This window comes from Styela clava, chromosome 6 (genome assembly GCF_964204865.1).
Source record: "Styela clava chromosome 6, kaStyClav1.hap1.2, whole genome shotgun sequence".
Taxonomy (NCBI): domain Eukaryota; kingdom Metazoa; phylum Chordata; class Ascidiacea; order Stolidobranchia; family Styelidae; genus Styela; species Styela clava.
In genome coordinates this window covers 18,106,570-18,132,349 of record NC_135255.1, presented here as the reverse complement: position 1 = coordinate 18,132,349, position 25,780 = coordinate 18,106,570, and the positions used below count along the sequence as shown (strand labels likewise).

At 37.6% G+C, this 25,780-nt stretch overlaps 1 protein-coding gene across 1 annotated transcript in view; it reads left to right on the top strand.

Annotated features, from left to right (window-relative positions):
- Positions 1–25,780, top strand: part of LOC120331828 (E3 ubiquitin-protein ligase HECTD1-like) — a 55,884-nt gene that overhangs the window by 21,917 nt on the left and 8,187 nt on the right. Inside the window, exons 16-42 of the mRNA XM_078113978.1 lie at positions 624–768; positions 1,489–1,622; positions 2,065–2,189; positions 2,577–2,841; positions 3,950–4,089; positions 4,839–5,008; positions 6,723–6,876; positions 7,366–7,573; positions 7,860–7,968; positions 8,463–8,710; positions 9,598–9,705; positions 10,317–10,516; positions 11,317–11,568; positions 12,596–12,700; positions 13,198–13,452; positions 13,791–13,929; positions 14,453–14,665; positions 15,367–15,474; positions 15,947–16,112; positions 18,655–18,816; positions 19,555–19,682; positions 20,209–20,455; positions 21,377–21,647; positions 22,102–22,169; positions 22,696–22,877; positions 23,632–23,759; positions 24,685–24,928. Of these exons, the coding sequence (XP_077970104.1) occupies positions 624–768; positions 1,489–1,622; positions 2,065–2,189; positions 2,577–2,841; positions 3,950–4,089; positions 4,839–5,008; positions 6,723–6,876; positions 7,366–7,573; positions 7,860–7,968; positions 8,463–8,710; positions 9,598–9,705; positions 10,317–10,516; positions 11,317–11,568; positions 12,596–12,700; positions 13,198–13,452; positions 13,791–13,929; positions 14,453–14,665; positions 15,367–15,474; positions 15,947–16,112; positions 18,655–18,816; positions 19,555–19,682; positions 20,209–20,455; positions 21,377–21,647; positions 22,102–22,169; positions 22,696–22,877; positions 23,632–23,759; positions 24,685–24,928 (4,674 nt within the window). The remainder of the gene's footprint in view (positions 1–623; positions 769–1,488; positions 1,623–2,064; positions 2,190–2,576; positions 2,842–3,949; positions 4,090–4,838; positions 5,009–6,722; positions 6,877–7,365; positions 7,574–7,859; positions 7,969–8,462; positions 8,711–9,597; positions 9,706–10,316; positions 10,517–11,316; positions 11,569–12,595; positions 12,701–13,197; positions 13,453–13,790; positions 13,930–14,452; positions 14,666–15,366; positions 15,475–15,946; positions 16,113–18,654; positions 18,817–19,554; positions 19,683–20,208; positions 20,456–21,376; positions 21,648–22,101; positions 22,170–22,695; positions 22,878–23,631; positions 23,760–24,684; positions 24,929–25,780) is intronic.

The window sequence follows — 25,780 nt, the reverse complement described above, 5'->3', positions numbered from 1 at the left end:
ATGATTTGCCTTAAGTTAATTTATTGAAAGCGAGGTTGCGCTGACTAGCTCAGAAGTAAAAAGATTGATCTTTTAGCAAAGTTACATGTCATCACTAAAGTTCCAGGAATTTTTAACACTATGAAGAAATATAGTGTAGAATTACTAAACACATTGGTATATCTTATGTTTTCCCATTAGTAGATGTCGAAAGTTCATGAAGGTATAACGTCTAGCTTACATCGAGAGATATCCACCACAAATCTAATAATCGATTCATTCAAAATGAATATTATTCAATACTTTTGATTTCCGGATATCTGTGATTAATTTAGGATAGTTTGAATAAAAAAAGTATCGTTTTGAGCAATTTTAGTATCATTGTTCGACCAAGAAGGCTTCAATTTCAGTTCGATGAACTGGTTATCTTAACGTTCACGAATTTTTAAATTTAAACTCGTCATAAAACCTAAGTAGATAAAACAGTCAAAATCTTTCATAAACCTGGAAAAACAGTGAAAACCACCAAAAATCTTGCAAAAACAGTGAAAAACCATCAAAAACATTGCATTAACCGTGAAGGTGATTGTACAGCTTTTAAATGCATTGATCTACATCCATAATAAGATTTTTCTTGTTTACAGAGTGATATGAAGATGAAAATCAGGAGTTTGGCGAAAGAATTGTATGAAGCACATTTCAAAACAGTTAATGACACACCTCGTGGCGTGGTTACTCAACTGAAGGCTTTGGCAGAGAAGATCAATGAGGCCAATACTGCAGAATGCGGTAAGCTGGTATATCAGTTTAACCCTCTTTTAAACACTCAATCATGACATTTGCTTGATCCGAGTGTCCGTAATTGTGGTAAAGTGTGAAAAGGGGGTGTATAAAATAATTAGAGTTATTGAAATTTTTTTCTGTTAGATTTAAATGATAGAGAAATGAACAAAATATATTCATCTTTAATAGGATTTTGGAGGCTCCCGAAGTATGCGAACCAAGATGGCGGACATCGGAATGTAATATGTGTACTAGGTTAGGGTTAGGCCATAATTTTAGGTATAAATACTACGGGAGGCTCTTGGCTAGTCTTCGAACTGATAATAGGACTAAAATAAGGAAAATTGGAAAAAAATTATCGCCTAACCCTAACCTGTTACCCATGTTACGTTCCGATGTCCGCCATCTTGGTTCGCATACTTCGGGAGCACCGGATTTTGTTTATGCTCTCATTCAGATGTAAATAAAACTCATCTTTGTGACCAAAGTGACGAGCGTCTGTTGTAGTGCCAAGAACTTATGAAGTAATATAGAATTATGATAGAGTACCTACCTTTCAATCAATTATTCGAATATCAAATTTCTGCTTCGCCTATTTTTCCCTATAATAAAGTAATAATTCAGTATCATGAACTAATGCTCATAAGAGTCAGTCTGTCATGGTAACTGAATTAAATTTCCCCCCCTATTCCAGATTGTAACATACTCTATTACTTCTCATTTCAGCAAACTGGCAAGAACAACTATCAACATCATTACAAGATCTGGCAACCCTGCTTACTGATGACAAGACCATATCACCATATGAAATGTACAGTAGTGATATGATACAAGCTTTACTGGGATGTCTTGTATGCAAGGTATTGAATTTAAATGGATAGATCGTGTATGTGGGTTGTAATGAGGGCTTCATTTAACAATTCCAACATTCGCATTTCCCTAATCTTATGCCTACTTCAAGTTTTCACACCAAATAAGACTTAGGCAGTCAGTAGTTTATTTTTTTACCAAACTGAAAATATACTTGGTGCGAACAAAAAAGTAGAAAAACACATAAAAATGGCATTCCGCGAGGCCAGGACATGTTACAAAAGCAAAAGCGGAAACAATAAGCCTCATGCCAGAACTAAATTTAATTGCAATCTCAACAAATTCCTTGGGCTATTTTTCAGCTAATAACATCAAAATTTGGTTTTAGTTCAGGGCCGGATTTCACTCATGGGGCGTAGTTTGCCCATATGAACTATAATAACACCAAATGATGTTATCAATCCTGCAGCTTAAACCATTCTGTATTTGTAGACTGTTAACCCAGAAGACTCTGTGACACGCATCAAGTTATTCCACAAGCATTTGTTAAGCGGGCCGAACTCATCAGGAAAAATATTGATCAAGAAATTAGTTGCTGTGCTGGAATCAACTGAAAGGTTAGTGAATTGATCTAAGGTTATTGCTCGTTTCAGCATTGCATTTCAATTAATTGTTTATTCCAAGTCTCAGTAATCTTGGCCATATTTATTCTCAATATTCACATATTTTGAGCCCATAATTACTGTATCAATTATTTTATGGTGCAATGTACATGAAAATGTGTGGATGTCGTTGGTCTATTTTGATACATCTGAAATGGTTGGTTAAAATTTTAATTAGTCCTGCAACATAGCCTATGTGAACTATTTTCCCATTAGCTCTATTGCAAATAAATTGTTTGGTCTCCTGCAACTTTGCTCGCGGGTGAGCCTTCTTTACTTTGGTAACAGGTGCACTTCACCTTATTTTGTTCGAAAATTAATAAAATTCATTCTGTTTTCCAGATTTCCTCTCTACATTTATGAAACGCCGGGCAGTCTTTCTGGCGGGCTTCACCTACTCAACCGCAAATTACGCTTCAAACTTGAGAAAGCTCCTAGTGGCGGGAGTCCATTGACTCCAACCACCTCTTCAGCGTCCATACAGAATGAGAACGAAGATAACAACAAAGTTGCTGACAAATCTGGACTGATCAATTATACTGGACGAAGTTTCAGAATGGAACCTCTTTCTACTGTTGAAGATTTGGAAAAATTTCTGCTGAAAATGGTAAATAGGTTTCATTGACGTTACTATTAATTGGGTTCTGTAGAGCTAACAACCCTCTATTCGACACATGAAATCCAAATTGGGCTAAGTCCATTTTTCTAGTTTTGAGAAAAACACAAAAAACGTTTTTTTTTTTTTATTTCTCTAATACCTTACATCGAGGATGTCTAGTTTTTATGGTCCACCAAAGTTACAATGAAAGCCATATTTAGATGGTATAAAAAAAATTGTGCTCCGCCCCAAATTTTTTTAGGTTTTTTTTTTTGGACTTAACCCTTTTTGGCTCTCATTTTTCTGGACCAGAAACAATTTTATTGGACTTAGGGCCCCTTTATTATGTTATTATAAAAGTTGGTATGGACTTAGCGCTTTGTATCATATTTTTTGAGAGGAGCTATATCCAAAAAACGGACTTAGCCCCAACCTGCAATGCAGTTATCCAGAGCTAAGTCCACTATAGTCGACACAGCTCTGTTCAGTTCTCAAATGCCCTAAAAAAAGCAGGGTTATGTCCATAGCTGTCTTGAGATCTAGAGCACCTAGAGATAAGGCAAATAGACCAAAATGTAGAGCTAAGTCCAGGAAAATCAGCAATTGAAAAATGTCATTTTTTAGAAAAGTGGACTTAGCACTGTTTGGTTTTGAGGTGTCGTATTGCTCTATGCTTTTGTGCAAGGGGATCTGTGTGTGTGTATAATGCAAGTGGATGTTGTAACAGGAGTGAATGTGATTATACTATTTGAGTCTAGAGTCTTGCTGCACACTAACACAAATTTTCTTTTTGTAAATTTTGTATTTTTTACAAATGTATAAAAAACTTCTAACCATGGCAGTTGAGGGAAATAGATTAACAAAACTTTCAAATTTGGATTTCTAATAAAAGTTACACTCACAAAACACAGGTAATTCAAATTCCGATTTAAACAATGTTTTGTAGTTAGTAGCAATTTAATCCAGTGCCCAATTTACGATACATTCAAATTTAGTCTAAAGCTAAATACACTACATTTAGGAAATGGACTTTGAACGACTCTATTTCGCCACAGTTCCCAAGCTTTTCGCACAGATCAGATTTTTTTAACCTTTGACCTCTCTATTTTAATTGAAGGTATCAAAACAATGGTATGATTATGACAGCTCTATGCATGCCTATTTGAAGAAATCCAAGGAATCCTCGCCGATAATTTTCCATCACGAAACGGATTTTGATGAAAATGGAATTATTTATTGGATTGGAACCAATGGGAGGTAAGTAATCATTTTTGGTACTTCCGTAGTATGTGTACCAGGTTAGGGTTAGGCCATAATTTTATTCCAATTTTCTTTATTTTAGTTCTATTATTAGTTCGGGGAATGTTTGTGTTAGCCAAGTGAATATACCCCCTGTCCATATGTTTCAGTCCCTTAACACAACTTGATGTAAAGTAGGTGAACAAAATTAGTTACCTCCATATTGGTACACATACTTCATGTGTCATCATGTCTATTCAGTTGCAAGTCGATTTATAACGTATTGACTCTACCATCTATTAATCTTCCGATTTAATTAAGCCCCATGCCCACCATATCACTCAAAGTAATGAATTGGATGGACCAGGAGTTGGCAAATTACTGCCCACTGAAGTGTTTCGTCCAGCCCAGTTGTTTCTGCTGAAATTAGGACTATAGTTTTTATGGATATAAATTTTTGTTAAAAATTGCGATGAAAATAATGTCATAATGACCTCGATTGTTACATTGTGCTTTTCATTACTATATGAACGTTAACCTAGCTGTAAGGCTAGCTTTTATAAATAAACTGTTTTCTATTCACAGTTTTGAGTATTGTATTCGTATTGAGCCTCTGGTTCAGTAACCAAGTCTATTATGTGTAACTGGCCCACTCAGAAAAGTAATCGTCCACCCCTGGCGTGAAAAAAAACAACAGATACATAAACTTTGATGTATCAAGTGCTTGACATCTCCCATCAGGGTTAACCTTGTTTTGACTTTCTCAGGTCTGCATATGAATGGGTGAATCCAGCAGTTCACAATTTAGTTTACATCACATCATCAGAAGGACGTGGGTTGCCGTACGGTAGATTGGAAGATGTGTTGAGTAGAGATCCTGCTCCTCTCAACTGTCATACTAGTGATAGCAAGAAAGCTTGGATCTGTATTGATTTTGGTAAGTTTATTTTCTAAATCAGGGGTTCCCAGGCTTTTTTCAGGATGACCCCAAAGACAACTTTCAATTGTCCAGTGCGACCCCAGGTCAATATATATATTTTTTATGAAACTCTGGAGCTTCTTTCACTGGACTTTCGAGTTTGGTCATGTACTATTAAGTGAAAAAAGCTAAAACCAAACCGTGATGTCACAATAAGCACCTCATTTTCTATAGCATAAGCATAGAGCGATGCATATGGGCCTGTTTTACAGTAAGCCATTGTACAAACTGCTAAATTTAACATGGTTTGTCAAATCTTAGATATTGTGTACATCCATACTCTATCATACCTCAGCGACCCCATGACCTGTTAGCGAGCCTACATACTTATCGCTCAGGCCCAATTTGGGGTCGCGACTCCTGGTTTGGGAACCCCTGTTCTAAACTATCAACTGGGATTATTCAAGACTAACTATCTTTCCTTGCTCTATGCCTTTGTGGAAGTGGATTCGTATGCGTGTAACGTAAGGATGCTGTAGCAAGAATAAAAATGACTATACTATTTGATTCAAGATTTTATTTTCTTAATTGGCTTTCACTCCAAGTACAAATAACCATTTTTGACAGTTACAAGGTCAAAGGTCAAAAATTTTAATTGGAAAAATTACAAGAAAAAGCTGCCTTTTCATCTGGTTTTCTGATCAAAGCTTGAATCAATATTTAGTTAGAGGCATCTTCAGTTGAAGAGATGTTTAAAGTCGAAAAAATATGCTTTATTCATATTCTCAAAACAACTTTTTTTAAGATTTGTTCTTTTGGGTTGAACCTCTCGAATTCTATGTAAAGAGCTACTATTATATGGAAGGCTTGCATACCTGATTTACAACTCTCTGGGTGAGAAGGGGGCATAGGATTCGAACAAGAGCCACCGACATTGAATATACGACTTTGACACCAATCAGGCCCAAGCCCACCATTTCACCCAGAGTAATAGGTTGGGTGGACCAGAGGTTGGCAAATTACAGCCCACTGAAGCATTTTGCCCAGCTCACTTGTGTCTGCTGAAATAACGACTATAGTTTTTATAGATATAAATTTCTGTTGAAAATATCGATGAAAATAATGTCACAATGATTAGTTACTCTGTGGTCCACTAAGAAAAGTAATTTTCCACCTCTTGGTTTAGATGGCACATCTATGTTTATAATACTGTACCGCAGGCCTGCACAACATACGGCCCGCTAGATACTTCTGTGCGGCCCGCGGGTGATTTGGAAACACGCCACTTCTCGGGTCTAACAATCAGAGCCGGCATTGTTATACAAGCGCGCTGCTACTCTGATCATATCCGAAATCGTGAGATTCCAATAAGATTTCAATAGTTTCAATAAGTATCGAACTTTGTTTGAAATTGTTGTGCCCTTCGCGACCCCTAAAATTCGTCGCTTGACCCCCGTTTGGGAAACCCCGATTTAGATATCTCAGTATTCAGACAGAATCACGCTTAAAACAATATTAGTATACAATCTCACACCTATCAGTGCATATTAGCAACCTATTAATAACCCATTATTTTTTACTAGCAGTTTATGAAACTGAAATTTTTTTTTGTGTCGAAGTTTGCGGCCCGCCGGGCCTTCAGATTTATGCTTGCGGCCCTCGTGGTAATTTGAGTTGTGCAGGCCTGCTCTACTGTGTGTTTAAATTAACCAAAAACATTTTTGTCTTTCAGGATTATGGATTATACCTTCTGCATACACACTCCGCCACTCTCGTGGTTACGAGAAATCTGCTCTCAGGAACTGGTTGTTCCAGGCTTCAAAGGACGGCCAAACTTGGGTCACTTTGTATAATCACAGCAATGATACTTCACTGAATGAACCAGGGTTGGTTTTATTGAACATTTATTCGACATATTGTTTTATACTACGCTCATTCACATCTTACGAACAAGACTCTATACAAGCTATAGCAGTGGTTCTCAAACTTTTCAAGCTGCGCTCCCTTTTTAGAATTTGTCAAGTCTTGCGCCCCACCTCAAAAATAACTAGCTAACAATAAGCTACAAATAACAGATAGTAAGATGAAAGTATGTTTCTTCAAAAAAAAACATCCCTTCGAAATGTAAAAAAAAAGCTTTTTCATGTATCATACAAAGCAATTTTTCCTAGACCCTGAAGAAGTTGTTACCGTCTAACTTGGCAACTACAAATTTCATAACCTCACTCATGTCTCCCTTTACCCCCATTTTAAACATTCCTTGCAATAGTGGCCCATTCCTGGCCCTAGTCATTTCATTTGAATAACTTGAGCGCTCCATCTCGTGATCTGCCCACAATACTTATAATTAATCAACACCATGGTATTTCTCGTAGCTCTACTGCAACTTGGAACATTAAATCCCACTCTGGTGAAAAGCAAGGATGGCGTCATTTCCGTTTGCAACAAAGCGGTCGAACAGCAAGTAAACAAACTCATTACTTATCCATGTCTGGGTTTGAGGTTTATGGAACTGTAACTGGAGCTTGTGAAGATAGACCGGGATCAAGCTACAGAAAATTAAGAAAACAATTGAAGACACAGGTAAGATATTTTGTATATATGCAGGAAATGTTTTCTTTCATGCCCTCTTTTTGCTCCATACAAGGCGTTGAACATTGGTTACCGCAGACTACGGAATAAAGGTCGAAAATGAGTAGATACTTGGAATACGATAAGCAAAATTTTCGCATTACTATCTGTTATCTATAGCTTATCGTTAGCTAGTTATTTTGTGGGTGAGGCGCGAGACTTGACAAATTCTAAAAAGGGGTGCGTCTTGAAAAGTTTGAGAATCACTGCTGTAAATGCATTGCATTCTTTTTATCAGTCTCAAAAACAAATGGTTGCCGGAGCTCGAGTAATCAGAGGACCCGATTGGAAATGGAGAGATCAGGATGGACATAGAGAAGGAACAGTGGATGGCACTATCACTAATGGTGAGTTAACACGCTCTCATCTAATTACTGGGTTATGTCATGCGGTTGCCATGGTTACCCAGTGTGTCTTGAGTCGTTTGCTCCATTGTATCAATCGACGCTCGGATATCGGGTACCCCAAATGTATTTTATTTCCAGCTTTCTTTAGTATTTTATGTTTTGACTTTTTTCCCTCAGTATAGTTTTTTGTGAGGCTGTTCGATAATCATCACCAGTTTATCGTGTCTCCCTTCACACTAAAATGCATCTTTTCTTATTCCTTCCTTATTCTGTATGTACAATGTGTATTTTCTGCATTTGTAAAATTAAACTACTGACTGGCTATCCTGTCTCAAACATATCTGTGGGTTTAAAATATCCTGGCTTCGCCCCCTGCCTATTCCAACAGGGCCTCAAATCTGCAAACTTATGCATGGTAATCAGTGCCCCCTTATGCAGAGGGTAATCAGTACCCCCAACTCTTAGCATGATTGAAGTTTTTATTTTTCCAACAGGATGGGTAGATGTCTCCTGGGACAAGGGAGGTTCTAATTCCTACCGCATGGGTGCGGAAGGAAAATACGATTTAACATTAGCGCCATCTAGCGAAGGAGCAGTTGCATCATCCACTTCATCAACGAAATCTTCCACTAGCAGCGAAGGGGGGAAATCCCCAGAGGTCACGACCCCACCTGTCTCCAGACGAAGCACTTTCTCAGTTTTGAATAGAAGTAACAAGTTGGCATCTAACAGCAGACATAATGTAAGTGAATAGTATATGAAGTTGATTGTCTAGGGTGTGAAACCTGCGGCCCAGATGAAAAATTTTGTGACACGGGGAGAAGTGCTGATTTCAAATTGTGTGCGGCCGCGAAACAAGTTTTTAACTTTGATTAATCTACTACGCTTGAGTAATTCTTATCCCTTTTCGTTGCAAAGTCTATACCCGAGTCCAATAAATTATCTACGCCTTTGACGTTACAATGCCTCAACAGCTAGCTTGGGCGAAGCGAACAACGCATGGCATAAGATCAGTAACCAATATTGTGCCTGCAACTACTAGAAAGTCTATGGTAAATAAAGGTGTGGCCCGTGGTTTCGACAAGTTATACCAGAGAGGTCCAATGTTGTCGGCTCCACGGGCCACAATTTCATTTTTTTCATTGTTTGCTGGCCACAATAGTGCCAAGAATGGGTAAACAGTGCAATACAAAACAAACACTTTTATTGCGCAAACACATAGTTATCAGGCATAGCCATTCTAGGCTAATAGAATCCGCATTCGATTTTTAGTTTTCTAAGATGCCTATATTGTTACCATATATATTTCCGACCAAAAAGATAGAAAGCCAGATAATAATTTACTGACTGCCAAGCACATCATTCAACTTCGCTATTTGCCTGGGCTAGCCATAACACCAGTCAATTCAGTGACATTAGTGATATCACAATATGTCAAAAGATTTTTCTGATTACTTTTATTACGAAACAACATGAAATGTGATTTATTGATTACTCTCCGAATGTGACGTGGGCCACAGATAATTCAGCGTGGTCGGGCCTGGGTTTGGACCACACTGAGTTATACTGTAACTATTTGTATTAATTGATCATGCTTGCACTCCGCTCAATTAATTTTTCTTTTTTTAGTGGTTTTCACGCAAGAAATCTGAAGGATACGTTACAACATTTGGATCAAATTTTTCAAATTCATCATCATCATCAAATAATGACAACAGCAGGAATGCTTCTAACAAAGTAAGTTTAACAGGATAGGATATTTATATTTTTACAGGGAGGAGGAAATCTGATATTAGGTACGGGACTTAACCTTCCCCTCAACACCACCTCCCTCTCCCAGCTAGGATGGGTATATTGCTCAGCACCCCCCCTTGAATTTGTCTGCCTTTCTCTTTGGGAGAACCAAGAACCATTGAGTTAAAAGGTTTATTAAAGTGGGTGGAGAAGACTCAATCAAGCAGGAGTCCAACAATCTACTTAGGCGTGATTATTCCTTACAGGATTCAACCGATTTAATCTAATCAAGGGTCGATCGAGGCAAATCTCAAAACTGAATATTCTACTATTCTGAATAGAATATTGAATGTCATTGTTGCCATGTTCAAAAAAGAACTCTGAGAAGGCGATGTATATTCAATACATTTTGAAAATTTTTGGTAGGTTGATGCAAACAGTAATTTCAAAAGGCTGTGAGACTCCAAAATAACAATTTTTGAAATGTAACTATTCAAAAATATTTACAAAATCAAGTATCGAACATAAAATGACTTTCCAATCAGTTCATTTCAGACGCCCATGGTAAAAAATAATCTAAGCTATTATAACAATCCTTCAAATCGTTTTTTTAGTTTCGTTCCCTGATGTCTGGTGTAACTGGCAAAGGAGGCGTAAGAGATGAATTCAGTAGGAGATCTATGTTATCAGCTATGCTGGCGAGTCAGAAACATGCAAATAACGGAAGCAACAGGACTAAAAAGTTGGGAAATGGATCGGCGTCAAGTTCAAAAACTCCTACTTCAGTATCAAATGCTGCTAGAGCTTTTGGAAGGTTAGTATGGATGATGAGTATTGAAATTTACAATTTCATCAATATTTTTGTAATGTTTCAATTCTTAACGAAGCTCTATATCAGGGGGTTCTATAACTTTTTAAGCTGTACCTACCCCCCACATCAAGAATAACTAGCTAGCAATACAGACAGTAAGACAAAAGTACCGATATGTTTCATTTAAAAAACATGTTGAAAATAGGTGGATGAAATATAACTATCCAAAATAAAGCGCGCAAGATCAAATGTAACCAATATTTTTAATTAGTTTCATACCCCTCTAAAAATGACCTGCAGCCCCTGTGTGCGCCGCACTGTTTGAGAACCACTGCTCTATATAAACGGCTGGTAGCCACTATTTTTAGGAATTACTGAAATCCCTCAATTCAGCACGGCATATGGGATTTATTCTATCCTAAACCCACAGTCTTCAAATGTGTTCTAGAAATGGGCTTTTAAAAAAAAAAACAGAATTTTTCTGGTTTTACATGTCTACCCTATTTATTCACATACACCCTGAGAAAAGTAGTATGCACATTCTTCGAACTCAAGGGCTCTAAATCTACAACAAAATAAAAAAGGGTGTCCATAAAGTTCCTTTACAAATTCAATTTTTTTATGAAGTCAGTTCTCAATATATCTTGACAAGGTTTGTTGTTTTTTAATCTGTAATTATTTGTAATTGAAGTATTTTTACTTCATTTAATACATCTGTGAGTGTTAAAACAATATATGAAATGGAAAAATTCCTTTGCAATTTCAAAAAATTTCAAGACTTTAGGGATATCCCGTACTTTTAGAGCTCAGAAGACATTTTTCTCTGAATTCATGAAATCGATGGACACAACTCCGAACAACAACCGCGACAATCGAGAAGTTTCAGCGGAATTTGACGAAAGTAAAGGTCAATGGGTCGTAGTGGAAGAACCTGTTGTTAAAACAAAAGTTTCTCCCCCCGGGGAGGACGAAGATGTGCCCCAACAGGGCTCATCGTCGTCATCGTGTGTTGGAAATGATGATGATGAGATGGATATTGATTTAGACATGGCAAGGTAACGAGCTCATTTAATATTTTTTTTTTGTGAGCTGAGGGGCTACACCTGACATGGGCCAAATCCAGGCCACTGAGTAATCCAATCTGGCCTGCCTGATGCTGCCACAACCAAACTAAAACCAAATTCTGATGTTTTAGCTAAAAAAAAGCTCATGGAATTTGTTGAGATTACGATTAAATTTAGTTTTGGCTCGAAGTTTATTGTTTTTCAATTTTGCTTTTGTAACACTCTAAATATTGTTTATAAAATGTAACCTCTTACACTCACATGGACGCCAGTCTGGGTGGGCGAAATTTTTGTCCCCTTGGTCCGCTTGTCCCCTTGTCCAAAAACCGTGCCCACCCCAGGGCTACACTTTTCTGACAGACCGGAATTTTTCTGGGATTTGAACCAATGACACCATATTCAACAAATAAGCTCATAATTACATTGATTAAACCATGGTTGTGCAACCTGCGGCCCGCAGGGCCAATGCGGTTCTCAAGAAAAATATGTGCCCTCAGTCTGGCCCTCCTGTATTAAAGGTTGCACATCCCTGGATTAAAATATTATTGCGTTATGAAACTTCATATCATAATTTCATCTTAATAAAATGAAATTTTCTTTCCAATTCTCTTTGATTTTCATCTCATGAAAGTAAATGTGTTGCAATGTTTAAAAAATTTTCCTGATCACGATTGAAAAATTGCTTTGGTTAAACCAGGATTTCTTCAGGTTTTATCTTTACTAAATATTTTATTGAACACTGAATTGTCTTATGGATTGTTTTGTTATCATGTTGTTAATGTTATTATTGGTCTTCATTTTAAAATTTTTCTTTCTATCGTTATGAAAAATCCCTTTTCTCTTTGGACCAATTGCTTTGAAATTTCCAGTGGTTGATGATTGTATTTTTTGGTAGAAAGCTATTACTGAGTGAGTGAGTTACCGCATACCAGTATGATTTTCGGAGAATTGATGATAAACTGTTTCGTTTTGCCCTTCATGTTCAAATTTATCGCTATATTTTTTATCTTATCTACAGTGGAGTGTTGGCTTCGAGTGAGACGAGCGATAAATCAAAGAGTGGGAGCAGAGTGGGAGGAGACGATGAAGATGAGGAGGATTTATTGGAAGGAAGAACATGCAGGTATGACTGGCTTATTAAACGACTATCGAAAGCTTTCTGCGTAGATGAGACACTCAAGCACAAACAATGTCTTAAATGGTGGGGTGTGCCCCACAAGGGGGGCGATGACAATTTTTTGAGGTGGCATGGGCATATGGCCTTATTTTAGATATTTACATTTGTTTATTTTGGATATTAACCTGATGTGAGTTTTAATTAAAACCTATTTTCACTTTACTATCTGTTTTTTGTAGCTTATTGTTAGCTGGTTATTTTTAAGGTTGGGTGCAAGACTTGACAAATTCTAAAAACGGGGGTGGGCATGAAAAGTTCGACAACCAGTGTTATATATATCATCTCACGTCCCTCTAAATTTTGAAACACTACCCCTAAAAGGAAAAGCTGGACATACTGGTCACCTGTGACTAATGTCTTACCTCATTGATCATGATAAGCCAACTAAGAAAATATTAGTTGCCAGACGTACAATAAAAATACAATTGGTAATTTTTACACAGACTCGGCCATAGGAAAGGCTCAGAAAGCAATCATGCACGACGGCGCAGAGCTAGACGTTTTTTCCGAGCCGTCACAGGAAACAATAATCCAACTGACCGTGAAGTTATGTCTCCGAGACGAACTCGTTCGTACGATGTGACTCCAGTTGCTGGAGAAACTCCAACAGACAGACTCTGGAGATGTGTGGACATGACTGATCCTCCGAACCAAGGAGATAAAAACGAAAATAAAGACAGAAAAGGAGATAAAACAAGGTATGTGATGATTTTTGTAATCCATTATCCAATTTGTGATTGCTCGTTGCATGCTTAGAAAATAAGTCAACCAGTTGCAAGTGTCATTATGACCTCTTTATAACATTGCAGATTTATATTTTCATTATATCCTTCTTCAGCAAATATTTGTTCTTTCATAAATAGCTCTTCCCACATTCCACTGACTAACTAATCCCATTGCCGACAAGGACTTGTAACCAGACAAGAGGCCGTGGTTCACCATAGGATTAAGCCGTATTCTTTTCTTTTCTTTCCCCCAGGATAAATATATAGATCCTATCCTTTTGCAAGAACTAACAGAACCTTTGTGTCAACAGCTCTACAACTATGAAATCCCCTTCTACGCCTCCATCGACAAGCGATGCAACATCATCCAGTACAACACCGGTCGCTTCTTCCAATCCCAACTCCGAATGGTTCATGGAACTCGATGTTCTACAAATGCTTGTACAACAGGTGAGATCTTTCTTTTGAATTGTTTTTTCGCCGCTTTGAGTTATTGACTGCGACACTGCAGTTACTACTCTCTTTCGCCATGGTACTGCCGAAGATTGTTGAATTGGAGATGAAATAAACATTTTTAAACAGCCTTGATCACTGGACATTTATATTCTTGGTCGGTTTGTTGAGTGTTTTGCTCGGCGGTGTGGCGCGTCGTGCTAAGTGTTGAGAATATGTTTGCCACTTAAATTACCCTGTGTGGGTTTGAATACCACACAGGGTTAAATAAGTGCAAGAGAATCGCTTAACTCCTCGCTGCCGTAGAGTGTTTCACATAACCGATGGTCGTTTACGGCTTCCTCAAGACCATGCTTCCGAAACAAATAACTGGCTAACTAATCCCATACCCGACATGGACTGGTAACTGGACGAGATACCTTGGTTCGCCATATAATTAAGCCGGCTTTCCTCTCCCCCAGGATGAATATGTAAAATCCTATTCTGTCCAACCTATAATAAATTTTGTGTTTTTTTTCAGGGTGAACAAGCCATTGCAAATCTGACAAATTCACTCTCCAATGCGCAATCACATAGCGTACCGTCTGTGCCATCAAATTCAGCCACTAGTAGTGCTGGAGATACTCCTCCTCAGTCGGGACTACCACGGCAACCAAATCTAGCTCTTCCGACCGCACCATCAACGAAGAGTGTATCACTGGAATCGGTCTCTGTGCCCAAAGAAAGTTCAAAGGTATTTATTTATATTTCGACAATTTTTTCAAGTATTGACAAGGGCATTAGTTTTGAAACTTCGATAGCATCTTTCTCCAGTTTTATTTACAAACCACAAACAGCAAAAATCTGACTCTAACATAAGCTGATACGTCTTGAGTTACTATATTTTGTAAGGGCTTAAAATATTTGGACCGGATGCTATGAACTCAACAGTGTTTAATTATTGTATTTAAATGGTTGACAAGGGCCTAGTTCGGATAAGATTTTATATCCTAGCCCTGGGTAGTATTGAATGTAATTACAGCTGGTTGGTCATCAGTCTTCCCATTAAGGTGTGCACATGTGCACGCGCACACAGCTTTCAGAGGCTGCGCACACGCATAGATTTACTGCGCACAGACGTATTTCGATGTAATGTTACAATGTGCTCGGTTGGCAGGTTGAGAAAGTTTGTTGTTGGCCCACTTATTACCCGGTTAGAACGCCAAAATTTCTTCATAGGTTTTTGCACAAATATTAGTCATTTCCAAAAAAGTGCGCACACACCAAAATTTCTGCGCACACATACTACAAAAAATTAGAGGGAACCTTATTGGTCATGATCAGTCACCTGTAACTGATGACATCACTGGTCATGCTCTGCTATCTGGAAAAACACTGGTTGCCAGAAATAGAATCAACTACGTATCATAATATCTAATGTTTGTTATATCTCAGGGTCATGGAAGCAGGCCATCTAGTGGAAACACATCTGCTTCAGGAAAAAGTTCTTCAAACGCTGCTAACACTGCGCAAAACCATTTATTGCCTTCACCTGGAGAACCGGTGAGAAGAATTTTGCAACTTATTCCTACTTCTATGTGAGCATGATTGCCTGGTGGTATCATTGCAACGATTCATACATTCATGGCCTTTCATTCCGGGTTCAATGAAGGGGCAATACACGATTAGTAAAATTTTTAGTACATTCAAACAGGTGACACATCAGTGGCTACTTCTACAGAGTCTTTTTAGCGATGAAAAAGGCTTCTATCGAAATTTGAAATATTCTCCAGAATTATAGCCAGTCTTTACTCTTAAAAGGCCTGGATACAAATTTAAAATATTATTCAGTAATATAGCCAACCCTGCTTCTAACGGTCATTACTCTCTTATATATCTTTTATTTTTGAAAGAACCGGAATTTTTCCAGTTGGGCATATACTACCCAGTCTATTTCACACCTTGGGTGAGCCCCACCGGCATGGAGATTTCACCCATGGCAATATACATTACAATTCCAATCTTCCCATCCTAGGTCAGTGCCAGCGTCAGCGTTCCTAATTTGTCGTCTGAAGATGCTTCTAAGTTAATGGATAGTTTTGTACGAAGCATAACCCGAGCTCCTGCTGTTGAGAATGTCAACATGAGTCAGAGTGAAGAGGATACTTGCGGTCTTGGACTTGAGGCAGATTTGTCTGGAGGTATGTAATTTCATATTCTCTTATTAGTTAAAAATTGTCAAATTGTGCAGCTATTTAAAGAATTGAAGAGATCTTTGAGAGAAAAACATGTTTAAGAATTGATCATAGTGGTGCATAGCTTCTCAAATCTTTAAACCAGTGGTGGGCATGGTTTTTTAACCAGGGGCCAAAAATTTTGCCCATCTACACTGGCGGGCCATGTAAGTGTGTCGTAAAAAGTTACCATTATGAACAATATATACAGTGTTACAAAAGCAAAGTGGAAAACAATAAGCTTCGAGCCAAAACTAAATTTAATCGCAATCTCAACAAATTCCTTGAGCTATTTTTTAGCTAAAACATCAAAATTTGGTTTCAGTTTGGTTGTAGCAGCATCAGGTAGGCTAGATTGAATCACCCAGCGGGCTAGATTTGGCTCGTGGGTCATAGTTCGCCTACCCCTGGGTTAGACGCATAAATACAGGTTCTAAAACGAATGGCTATTTTTACTATCGCGAAATTTCTTTTCTAATGGGCAAGATTTTTAATTGAAATATAGGAAATTGGGACCTCCTGAAGTATGCGCACCAAGATGGCGTACAACCTGAACTCAGATTGTGTACCAGGTTAGGGTTCAGGTTGTGCGACATCTTGGTGCAGATACTTCAGCATTACCGAAAATTGTAATTTTCGATTATTGAGTCAGCCCATTTGATGATTGCCCCCTAAAAATTCTTGCTATATTTTAATATTGGACACAGTTACTCATGCGCTGTACCCAGGTGCGAAGCCAGTATTTTTTTAATGAGCAGCTATGCTGGAGTAAAACAATGCGCCAAAGGGGGGTATGCATGATGCTATTAAGCCGTTTGAAAAACCAGAAAATTGTGTTTCGGTAATGTTTTCGATCTAACTGTTCCCACAACACAGTCGTAACTTTAACATAGGTTATGACTAGGGCTGGGCATTTTCGAATACCTTGTGATTTCAGAATCGAATCGAATAATTTTTTCGAATCGAATCCCGAATGCTTGAAAATATATAATTGTAAGCGACTTTATTATAGTAATTGGTCCTCTCAACAAATGATTTACTGAAGACATAGAATACATCACTCAGATAGATTACTGAGCGTTCACACAGAATAACAAACACGTTTTATCAATAATTCTCTACAGAAAATAGTCATAGGTTAGAATTTCGTTGAAAAAATATGACTCCAATGGAAAAAAAATTGGGGAGTTCACCTAGACCAGGGGTTCTCAAACTTTTTGTGTTGCGGAGCCCTTGAAAAAGTTGACTATTATTCACGGAGCCCCAAAATAAATGTTAAAATTGTTACTTTCCGAATAATATTCCTGAGTAAGTCAAAAGTACTGTACTTATTTTAAATGCTTAACCTCTTTTAATAGGGTTAATACAAGTCATAAATGAATCTAAATGTAAAAGATGAATTATATATACTAAAGCTGTAAACTTGATACTTGACAAACATATTAATAAATTAGGGGTCGGATCTTTTACCTTTAGATATTTTTGAAAGACTTAAAAGGCCGCTAATAACGTACTCGATTGCATTTTGTTACGATCGCCGATTGTTTTCGTCAGCATGGCGGTGTTTATTCTCCCTAAATCAAAAATTTTCCTCGACATATACATGTATGATGTATTGTTCCACAATGACGACGAGTATTGCTTTTTTGTTCTCGTGGGGAATTATGAGTTCAATGTGAAAAACATGTTACCATATTATAGTCACCGGAGACGAAATGCTAAAAATAATAAATAATAAAAGGTAAATCCGCAACTCAAATTTCTTGATTGAAAAGCGGCATACTGAAATATTAAAACTAAAACTTAAAATGGGAGATAACACTATAAGTTTTGTTTCAGCAGACTCACGTCAGATTAAAAACACGTTCATAGACATTGTGAATCAAAAATTTGGTGTTATGTTGGGTTTTCTTTGGTTATTCGTCGTAGTAGTAACTGCGAAACCGAAACACAGTCAATTGTGCGCGCGATGTACCTATTTTTCCATTCTGAAACTACCGACGGAGCCGCATGCAATGAAATAAATTTCAATCTTTCATATTTTGCCCCGACCTCTTGTTTTTTAAACGGCGACATCTTGCTCGTGAGTGCGAAAGAACAAAATCAAGCTTGACAAATCCCAAGATCGCAAAAATACGACTGCAATTTATGTATAGTTGGCAGTTTTTCGCGTATTTTATGTTATTTCAGAATAGTAGTCTTTCATTTCAGTAATCCTAATAGTAAAATTAGCCAATTCAGTATTTTAAAAAGTAATCAAATAGCTCGCGGAGCCCCTGGGTTTCTCTCACGGAGCCCTGGGGCCCCGTACGGAGCACTTTGAGAACCTATGACCTAGACCATTAGCGGAAAGATGGAACCAGAATGGCTGCTATTCGAAATTTAGCTCCGAGCCGATTCGAAATGCCCAGCTCTAGTTATGACCCAGTGCTGTCTGTGCCCCTGGCTGTACTCGATCAGTAATTCACTCTGTTTGTTCCTTAAACCAATAATAATTCATACTTTTCAGGACAAAACCCTCTGACTGCGGCACAGAGTGAACCAAACTTATCCACATCATGCACTGGCACAACAACTGCAACAACTACAGTATCTGGCAACCCTGTTTTGCAAGCCATCAGTCAAGCACTCGCTACTAGTCTTCCTTCTACTTCAAGCGACAGTGACCCAGGTACTTTATTACTAAACTTGTTTGCAGCCTTTCCAAGCAAACCGGACCAAAGACACAGTCAGAATAGGGTGTGCCATAATGTGATTACTCAAATGATGAGTAGCGCGACAGCTCTTAATTGTTGTGGTGTATCGCATCTCATCTATCCGCCTGCCTCACCAGACGATATACAGTTAACTTGTAGATGTTTGTTTAGGGTCACTGTTTAAGTTGTGTTGTTAAGTTGTGCCGCTGTTCTCAATAAACGTGGTTCAGTTGTAAGCTAGTTTCTATTTTGAGCAGATAGCAATTAATCAACGAAACAGATGGTGGTTGGGAATATACACTCGACTTCATGATGTTGTGGAAAAACATTTCGACTCTGACAGCAACTTTAAAATTTCGATTGGAGCAAATTTTGATAATAAAAACTTTTGGTCTAAAGAAGTACATGTCGTAAATGCTCAAATAACGCCAAACAAGAATATGATGTGAAAATAAATTCTGTAACTGCTTAGATAACTGCCCAAATTTTTATTTTTTTCAAATAAATGGCATTCATGCTACAGGTACCCTATTTGGGATGGGACATACTTGCGTAATTAAAAATCGAGTGGTTTCGATTTTAACCAAACGCGTCTCAGGCGTCTGTATGAGTTTCGTGTACCATTTTTTTTCATTTGCATTTTTCCCCCTAATTCCGCATGATGCAAAAAAAGTGGTTCATCATAGCTTATGATTGTAATATTTTGTTCACAGATCTTCTTAGATGCCTCACAGAGCAGCAAACACCGTCAAGTCTTCTTGCTGAATTGGAAGACGAAACAATGATTGATGACACGAACGCAAGTGATGATGACGATGATGATGATTTTGAAGATATCATGGTGAGTGTTGAATTATGGGAAATGTAAAATTGCATTGTGGGAAGTGTCAAAGTTGCATTGTGGGACGTGTAAACATTGCAATATGGGAAATATGTCCTGGTGAAAGTTGCATTATGGGTAATTAGTAATGTCTAGGGTTGAACTATGCGAGGTTCATGCATAAACTGTTGCAGTTGTAGAAATTCTAGTCTTGTTACATGTTGCATTATGGGGGATGTTTTTCTCCATTTCTCCATATGTTCATGGTTGAATTGCATTGTGGGGGATGTTTTTTTTCTCTCTATAAATTTGCATTGTGGGTACTGCATTCCCAACCTAGCCAATATTTAACCCAAAAGTTGCTATTTCATTTTAATTTCGTTACAAGGGTCTGTGGTTCTCTCTAGCAACTGTAAACTTTGTGCCCATTAAAGGTTTATCGGTACTAAGGCAAAACCTCTGTGCCCTCTCTTGCAGATTCAATGATTCCCCAATTTCCCTCTATAAAGCGTAAATCACATTCTGAATTTGACCTTTAACCTTTCAGATGCAAGATGATGACGACGACGATGATGATGATGACGACGACAGTGACTCATCACCTTCAGGAGGAAGCGCTGAGTCATACTTAGTGTATGGAACTCCGAATCAGCTCAGCGGGAAAGATAATTCTCGAGTCTGGGACGACGGGCATGTTGTAAAAAGAAGACTTCCATCCCTAATTCCTGCCTTCGATCCGAGACCTGGGAGAATGAATCTACAACAGACTATCGATCTGACAATTCCTCCACCAGGTAAAATATTTTTGTAACTAGATGTCGTCGGCCAAATAAAGTCACGCAATTGCTAAGAACGAAATGAAATTGTATTGTGTTTCCAATCATTCGATTTTCTAGGCATTTGGTACTTTGTAAAGCTTGCATCATTTTTTTTCGGTAGTCGTTGGGTCCTTATTGGTTTGGTTTCGTTTTCGTTCAGCATTCTATTCGAATAGTTTTTTTTCCAATTTTGGTCAGTTTGAATTCAGAAAGTGCGAATAAATTGTGATGACGGCTGCTTGATTTTCCCTTTTTGTTACGTAGTTCGGAAACATAAATTCCTATGCAACAGCTTATGGAACAGTCACGCCACTTCCTAAAACATCCGACTTTTTCACCGAATAATAATTTCTCTGTTGCGCAAAATATTCAATTCACGGATGACATGAGTAATTGAAATATCTTTCTATATTTATTTTATTTAACGCAATTCGCAGTAGCAAGGCAATCTGCTGGCATAACAATGCGAGATAAACTGTCCAAATATATTTAGTTAGATATATAGTGATACATATTTTGGGATATTGAAATTTGTTATCATCGTCAGAAAAATTCTAACATTGCTATTAAATCCCAGAGAGTACAATAAAAATACATATGTTTATTAGTATGTCAAAAATACATATTCATCGCCCTGAATTCCCAGTAGATCGGCATTTGACCATTTCTATGTTTGTAGTGAATCAAAGAGAAATCTTCCTCGCATATGTGATGCCGTTGGTCTCGGTACTTTGACCAGCAGCTCCAAAGCCTTTCAGGTTATACATCGAGCCACACTGGATGACGTAGAATAAATAATGTCAAATACATGTCGTTATAAGTGTATATTCTCGAAAATAGAATAAAACTTTGTTTATTTTTCCAGTTCATAACTATATCCACATTTGTTTGATATAGGTACTCCACAATCAGAGCTACGGCGCGAAAAAGAGAGTTCCAGCAACACAGAAGGTGTCAAGATGAAATTGTATCTCCGAGCTTCTGCTACCACCGGAGGGTCTCAAGAGAAAGTAGTAGAAGTGCCAATTTCGAATGAAATAGATGAAGAATTAGTGGAAGCGAGAAACGTAGATCAAACCATCTTTAACTGTGTACAGAGACTTAATCTTCTTCTACCTGGAGCAAATAATCAAAATAAAATGAAGAAAATTTGGGATCCGACTTACACGTAAGCGATATATTTTTTGAGTATGTGATTGTAATGACTTAGTGCTCCTTTCTTTATATAGGTTGCAGACTGTATAGTTCACTGGCTTGTTTGGACTTCTACTGAATTGAATAGAAAAATTATACCATGATTATAAAAATGAAGTCCCTTTACAATTTCAATTATGTTATGAAGTCAGTTCTCAATAGATCTTAACCAGGTTTGTTGTTTTCTAATCAGTAATTAATTGTTCAAGTATTTTTACTTCATTTAATACATCTGTGAGGGCCAAAACAATATAATGTATCGATAAATTCCGTTTGTAATTTTAAAAAATTTAAGACTTCATGGACACCATATATATGAAGAAAGGCCCATAATTGAGTTAACATTTATTGAATTTATTTTTACGTCTTAAAATTCTAATATACAAAAAAGAAAAAACTTATGTAAAAAAAGGAAAAATTATATTCAGTGTGGTTTATAAAGAAGTCGAAGAAGATGAAATCATAACAGCAAATGAAGAGAAAGCAAACTTAACAAGTAAGTGATTAACAGCAGAAGCTCACGAGAACGTACATAAATGCTTCAAAGTATTAAAAATGCAAGCTAGACATTTCAGGTACTGTGATGCTTCAGTCGCACGACTCGATACTCCAACAATTAAGTAACCAACCATAAAATTCTAATTTAATATGGTGCATTACTCGAACGCACAGACAGTAACTGATACAAATCCTTTTATATTTTTTATCCTGATTATGTACACATTTAAATAAATATTTATTGTTGAGCTAATAAGCCTATTTTCTGAACCCAATTTACAGCCTGATTTTCTGCGACCGGCTTTTTGATTGTCTCAAGATTATTTTTTCATGAAATCTGATGAAACCTCTCATTTTTGGTTCCAAAGAAATTGGCGTCTGCATATTCATTTATCTCAAGCATATGTTAAATACTTTGTATTTGACAATGTACTCGAAATAATAATTTATTCAATATTGTCAGTTTCACTTTTTAAAACGCACAAGATAATGTACTAATACATTTATCTCAATTCGCTTTCCAGACCAATCTCAAACAACATTGAGCAACTTGGATGAGATTCTGCAATTACTTAAAATTGTTTATGACATCATAGAAGATGGGGAAGAAGAAAGTAAAGACCATGACGAACCCCAAACCGAATCTCTCAGCAATTCTGATTTTGTCAGCAAAAAAATTAGTACAAAGTTGTTGCAACAAACGGAGGTGGGTATCTGGTACTTCTGTAGTGTGTGTACCAGCTTAGGGTTGGGTGATAATTTTGTCCCAATTTTCTCTATTTTAGTTCTATTATGAGTTCGTAGACCATCTGTGTCAGCCAAGTGAATACACCCTCTGCCCAAAGACTTCTGTCCCTTTACACAAACGAACAAAATTAGTTGCCTCCATAATTCTGGAGCGCGGCATATTTTGTGTCGAGATTTCCCAAATCTTGAGTGGTGCATTGTGCTAGTGCAAGTATTAGGGACACACTTGCCTGGTCGTGTTCATAGGTTTGAATCTTGTAGGAGATAATTATGTGTGAATGTTTTGATGGAATCCTCACAGTCATATGGTGGTTCACGTAACCTCTGGTCAGTTACAACATCTGCCGCCATCAAGTCATGCATCTGAAACAAATACATGGTCAACTATGCCCTTCCTGGACATATACTGGTAACCGGATGCGAGCCTGTTGTTTTCTATATGACGAGGCCGTCTTATCGATTTCCTCTCCTACTAGATAATTGTTTGCATATACCAGCAGTTTTCAACTCCCATTTTGATAAAATTTGTCTGCCACTTGCTAGTGCTATTAACATGCTTAGTTGCTCTGCATACATCTGAATTCTGATGGTCAGATACATTTGAGAGAATCATTGCCTTATAATTGACTGTTTCAGTTTACTGTGCAATTGATCCTTCTTCATCCATATCAAAATCGAATCCTGATCTGATTTTGTAATTTGTCTTTTTTTAGGACTCCCTCAGTCTTGTCTGTGGATCCCTTCCTCAATGGTGCCATCTACTGGCTCTACATTGTCCATTCTTGTTTCCACACGATGTCAGGGTTCGATATTTTTCAAGCACAGCTTTTGGTACAGCAAGGTATGTTTCGAAGTTTTTTTTTTTTAGAACTGATCTCCATCAAGTTCTGATTAATTATGGCCAATGTTTTTTTATTGAAATTATTCAGCTCAGCGGTCAGCATATCAGTTTATGTGTTAGGAACTTGAATGCCACCGCTCATAACCCTGAGTGGTTTCACAGGTTATAATCCTGTAGAGAATGATTATTATTAAAAAAGACTCGTTAGACTCTTCATCGTTGCAGCAAGTATGGTCAGGAAAATTCGATGCATTTTGGGCAACTTTCTTGTATGATTTTTTTCACCCCGAACAAGTCTTTTTCTCTGTACATTCAACCACCCTTACACAAAGGCTACTATTTTGGCAGGACCAGAAATGCCTACATCATTTTACTTTAAATCTTACGACTTGCTTATGATATTTTTAACTCGCAATGCCAATATAGTTTAAAAAAACACTCAAATCACAAGGTTATAGTATCGGGCTAACCGATTGCGCCACTGTAGCCGATGTGTGTGAGTTTTATGTATTAAAATATTTTTAGGTTTAGGCCGTTGATGGGCGCTAGGTGCTTCCGGTCACTTATTCCCGTTTTTTTTTTGGCCTTTGCCCAACCTTTCAGAGCCAGTGGTCCCTTTTTGCCGTCATTCCGCACTCATGGCCCTCCCTATTCATCATCCCAGTGGTATTTATAGTGTTATTTCGATTAGTAGATTCCGATCTCATTATGTTCAAACAATCCATGCTCAACAAAGTGAAAACACCCTGTGAAATAACCTTATCTAGGAAGAACTGGGAGATTTCTTGTAACATGATAGGTACTCAGTTTTGTGCTTAGCATGGTGGCCCCCTTCCTACTACTCTGTGGCCCACTTCAAGGGTCACGGGCTCTCGGTTGCTGTGGCATATCTTTCTTTACCATAGCTTGTTTATTTATATACCAGATCTATCGTATGGCTTCAAAATCGCACTGAATCACAACTTGAACAATTTACGCATCACCATACCCACTCTAGCGTGACTGCATTGGCAGCCGCAGCATCTGCAGCAAGACGAGACGACGCGCATGAATTGTTACTCGGTCGACTGCGACATGATAGAGTCACTGTACCAAGAGATGAATCGAAGTTATTGGACTGGGCGGTCAACGTTATTACTGTTCATGCGGATAGAAAATCAGTTTTGGAGGTGAGTGTTCTTGTCTTTTAAGAGAAATTCTTTTTAATGAGATGTTTAATGAGATTCTCTGAATAAGTCTTCGTACAAGCGACCGCTGCAAATGTAGGAAACTATTTTGGGGAGACCTGGTACCTTTATGATTACGCATTGTGCTGTCATGTCCTTGACTTGAATGAAGTCTCTATTTATCAAGTCATCAACTTAAAGTACCTCATTCACCTAAATCGAGTTACTTGTATTTGTCATCGACTAAGCGCCAGGAAGATATAAATTGGCATTGTTTACACAGAGTATTATTCTGGACATTTTTGCTGTAGTGAGAGTTTTTTTTTATCTTATTTCATAAAAATTGACTAAAATGGAGCTTTTGCACAGATTAAGTAGTTTATAAGTCTTGTATAAATACGTATTATATGGATATTAAATATCTGAAGATTACCATATTTCCGGGCGAATAAGTCGCTTTTCTAGAACCAAATTTTTGGCCTGATTTTGGGGGGGGGTCTTATTAGGCGAGTATGATAATTTTCATTTTTTTGGTGTTGCCTTATGTATTATGTAATGTTCTTTTATGGTGGACGCAATCGCGAGTTGAACACAAGTAGATTAAAATTTACAGACGGTTTGAATTCCCGTAGTTATTATGGATTGAATATTACGCTACAAGAAAGCGTCATTATAGGCTATTTTAATCAATGCCCATACGTGGCGATCGCTCAAAAGGCATTGCATGGTAATTTGAGAATCTGATGTTGATGCGATTTTACTTCTCGTCTTACTGGCAGGTTATATGTAAAAACCCATTTTTTTCAGGCTTGAAAACGGCCTTGTCTTATTGACCAGGTAGAATTATTCGCCGGG